This window comes from Cygnus atratus, chromosome Z, assembly GCF_013377495.2.
Source record: "Cygnus atratus isolate AKBS03 ecotype Queensland, Australia chromosome Z, CAtr_DNAZoo_HiC_assembly, whole genome shotgun sequence".
NCBI lineage: Eukaryota > Metazoa > Chordata > Aves > Anseriformes > Anatidae > Cygnus > Cygnus atratus.
In genome coordinates, this window is record NC_066396.1 from 83,310,535 (window position 1) to 83,314,357 (window position 3,823).

Genomic DNA, 3,823 nt, shown 5'->3' on the forward strand with positions numbered 1-3,823 from the left:
CTTATTGGATGCTCCTGTGAGTCTGACAACTGTGATATTTCTCTTTCCAGGAAAGACTTGGTAGAAATTCCTGTGACTGGAATGCAACGAATTGGTAGTTGTATTTCATTATGCACAAAGCAAATAATAACTGGCCTTGCAAGTGCCACACTGTTATTTATACCAGTCTTCCCAGCATAGCGGTTATTAGGAAACATGCAGTTGCTGAGGCTGCGTACACACAGAACACACTACGTGACATAAAACGTGACTTCTGCGCAGGGTTTCAGTTTGATGTGTCCCACTTGGAGCAGGCAGTGGTGGAGCATTGCTTATAAGGGGAAATGCAGCAAGAGGAACTCTGAGCTCTGATCTTCTGTTATCAGGACAGCCCCAGCTCATCCCCACTCCTTATCAGTCCTCGCAGAGCTCTCCTCTGCCATGCTGAGCCTTCATAAAGCCTGCCTTTTTGTGCTATTGGGGCCAGTCCCACTGGCTTACGTTTTTATGTAAAGAAGCACTTTGATAAATGCTGTTACCTATGCGAACAAAGCAGGCCTAGTTGTGATAGGAACACTGAAGAGAGACAATGTTGGACCTCATTATTCTGAGCATTCATTTCTTCATCTGCTTTCTCATCTCTGTTGTAATCTGGTGTGGATCTAAGGTACCGTACAGCTTGCTGCGTGCCTGATAAGTTGCACTGCTCTTAGCAGCTCTTAAACCTCTTTGCAACTGGAATCTGTATGTATGTGGTTCCTCTTTGTTCTCAGTGTGTGCAACGGCTTTTTTTAGACTGATCTTCTGTGGAATTGAGGGTAATATTGTGGCACTAGGACTTCTGAGGTGACTGGAACACAGTAGCTAATTGTAAGCAAATTTAATAGGAGGAAAGGTTTTGTGACAAAAGAGGAAAACTGCCTCATGTCCTCTGCTGAGAGAGGGAGATGCTCTTAGACATCTGAAATACGTAAAGAGAAAAAGGGAAAGGCAGAACACATCTGCTAAAAAGCCCATTTTATTATAGCTTCTCAAATAAACTGTTTGTTTTTGTTTTCTTCCTTTTGCAGATGATATTTTTACTTTTTTGTCAACATAGATAGGTTTGTATTTCTAGCCATTGTATTATTTAAAGAGTATTAGATTTACTTGTAAATGCTACAGCTTACTGATTGCATAGCTAAATAATTAAATATTTTAAAATCAGCGTCACTGGATTTGTTTGCATTAGGGGAGATAGTGACTAAAGTGTAGAGTAAATAAGCAATGATTTGGAATTTATCTTGTCTCAGCCTCAGGTATGAGGTTTGCAACAGTTGGTGTTCACAGTTCTGCTTCTGGTAGTGAACATGTTGGTGAAACATTATCACCAAACTCCTGTGCTTTGCTTCATGTGCATATTGTTAATCTTTTGCTAAAACTTCTGTTCCTTTCCTTTCATGTGTTAAATGAGCTGTGGCTTTCTCTGGGACTGGGACATCCATTCCAGATGTAGAAATCCAAACATGGACTGCTTCATAAGCTGCCTTTTTGAATTATTTTTTGTGTGTTTTAAGGATGTGGTTTTGCATAGCTCAAGCAAGGGAACAGTTGAAATGGAGCCAGATGGTCTTGTACTAGTTGGAAAAGAAGATGACATAAAAAACTCCCAAAGAATAACTGCCAAAGTCAATGGCAGAGAAGTTGTTGTTTTCTACCATGAAGGGAAATTTCATGCTTTGGACTCTCGCTGCTACCGTAAGATATTTGCTCGTTCGGTCTTAATGTTGCTACAATTAAGCATAACATATGCTGAATGAACTAATATTTTATTCTGCCATGTTTCAGATGAAGGAGGCCCTTTAAATCTTGGAGAAATAGAGGTATGTAAGCAAAGTAATATGCATGTGCATAGAGTCTTTTGAAATCTCAAATGCATTTTCTCTGAACACTTTTGACTGAATATAACATTGAAAGAAATGGATATTTAAGTAAAAATAATGCTTCCTATCACACTTTTTACATTATTATTATGTTTTTTTGGCATAGTTTTTTTGTTGTTGTTGTTGTTTTAATCTTGGGAGACTGAAATGGTGAGATGAGAAATAGAGTGAGAATCTGATTCCCTTTGCTGTGTGGATGCATCCCATAATGGTAGAATATTATGGTTAGCAGCTGTATTACAAAAGTTGCAAGGAAAACCTGGTGTTGTTCACTGTTGTGTAAAGGGCTCCAGCACCACACAGATGGCTGGTCCAGTTTGCTACTGTAATATGGTGCTCTTAGGAGCAGGAATTTTTGTTCCTGCCACAACAGACATGCAGCTGAATCACCAGACATATTTTTTAGCCTGGAGATTCTTAAAGGAGAAGAGTCAGAATATGATTACTTAATTTTTCTTTATTTTTTCCTCTTTTCAGGATATCGATGGTCAACCATGTATTGTTTGTCCTTGGCATAAGTATGTAATTACTTTGGAAACAGGAGAAGGATTATATGAAGGAATAAACCCTTTGGAGCCATCACCAACACCTCGGTGGCAGTCAAAAGGAGTAAAACAAAGGATTCACAAAGTTACAGTAAACAATGGCAACGTTTATGTGAGTCCTCCAGATTTGTCTGTAAGCTTTGACTCTGATTATTTTGCTGACAAGTACAAAAATAATGGTGATTTAGCTGTGAAAAAAAAGAGCAACTCACAGGCAGCAGAGTAAATTGTGGCTAGAAAGCAAAATGCTGGTGAACGTCCCTATGAAGAATCATTAAATGAAAAAGTAACATGGCTGTAAAGACTGTTTTCAGATTAAATTCTGATGTTTATATTATGCATTCAATAATGTAGAAATTAGTAAGATAAGAAGCTCTACTTAGTTGGGGATATGACTAGGCCTGCGCCATTGATTTTTTTTTTCTCTTGAATTTCAAAAGGACTTACTTACAGCAGAGTGCATATCATACTTTATATCTTATAAATTCTGTATTGCTAGAATTATTTTAATTTTCAAGAGGGGATATAGTATAATATATTATTACTTATGAAACATTTATGAAACATTGTTTAAGGTAAATAGTCTGGTGTAAAGGTTATGTTTATATATTTAACAGTTTATGCCTTCTGTACAAATGACAGAGAAAATTTTAACGTTTTAGATATCTGAGCAATCTGTGGATGTTTATAAATCCAAAGGGCTACATTTTCACAAGGAGAAGTACAACACTTGAGAATATTTTAATGTGCTTTTTTATGCCCATTTGTGTATTGCTACCAGATGCCATAGTAGCATTTATTCTCCTACTCCTCATTGAACTCTTCTGGTAGTTCATCAAATAATGTGATGTATATTTGTCATGTGTAACTTATTCTTCCTGATTCTGTTGTTGGATGAGAAAGAAACTGTCAGGTAAAAAAATAAATAAATAAAAAAACTTACTCATAGTTCTTGTTTGTTTGTTTTTATTTATTTTAAGTAACATCATTATATATTCACTATAAAGGGTATGCTTTTTATTTAGAGGCAAAAGTTAGGTTTCTGCATTTGAGTTCCTTGTATAACATTAGATCTGCCCTGATAACCCTGCTCCCAGGACACCCTGCGTTGTGTTGCATGAAGGGCAGTCTGTGTTCTGGGACACGGTGGATTTTCCCACCCAGAGCACAGAGCCCAGAGACCTTCTCTTCAGTTACAGGAATACTGCATGAAGGTTAACATCAGCCCCAGACTCCTGACCTGTCAGTCTGTCTAGTAATGTGACTGCAACCTGCCTGTAATTTTTCAGCATGTGTTTTCTGTTGATTTGTTGGCTGTTTGCAGAAGTTCTGTCTTACATGGGTTCAGTTTCAAGCTATTTGGTCTTTGCTGTAAGT

General features: G+C 37.5%; 1 protein-coding gene across 1 annotated transcript; it reads left to right on the forward strand.

Moving 5' to 3' along the window:
• Positions 1-486: 486 nt before the first annotated feature.
• On the forward strand, positions 487-3,361 carry RFESD (Rieske Fe-S domain containing). The gene is made up of 4 exons (XM_035567626.1): positions 487-646; positions 1,536-1,716; positions 1,807-1,841; positions 2,379-3,361. The coding sequence occupies exons 1-4, from the start codon at positions 569-571 to the stop codon at positions 2,670-2,672; spliced, it is 588 nt and encodes a 195-aa protein (XP_035423519.1). The 5' UTR covers positions 487-568; the 3' UTR covers positions 2,673-3,361.
• Positions 3,362-3,823: the final 462 nt, after the last annotated feature.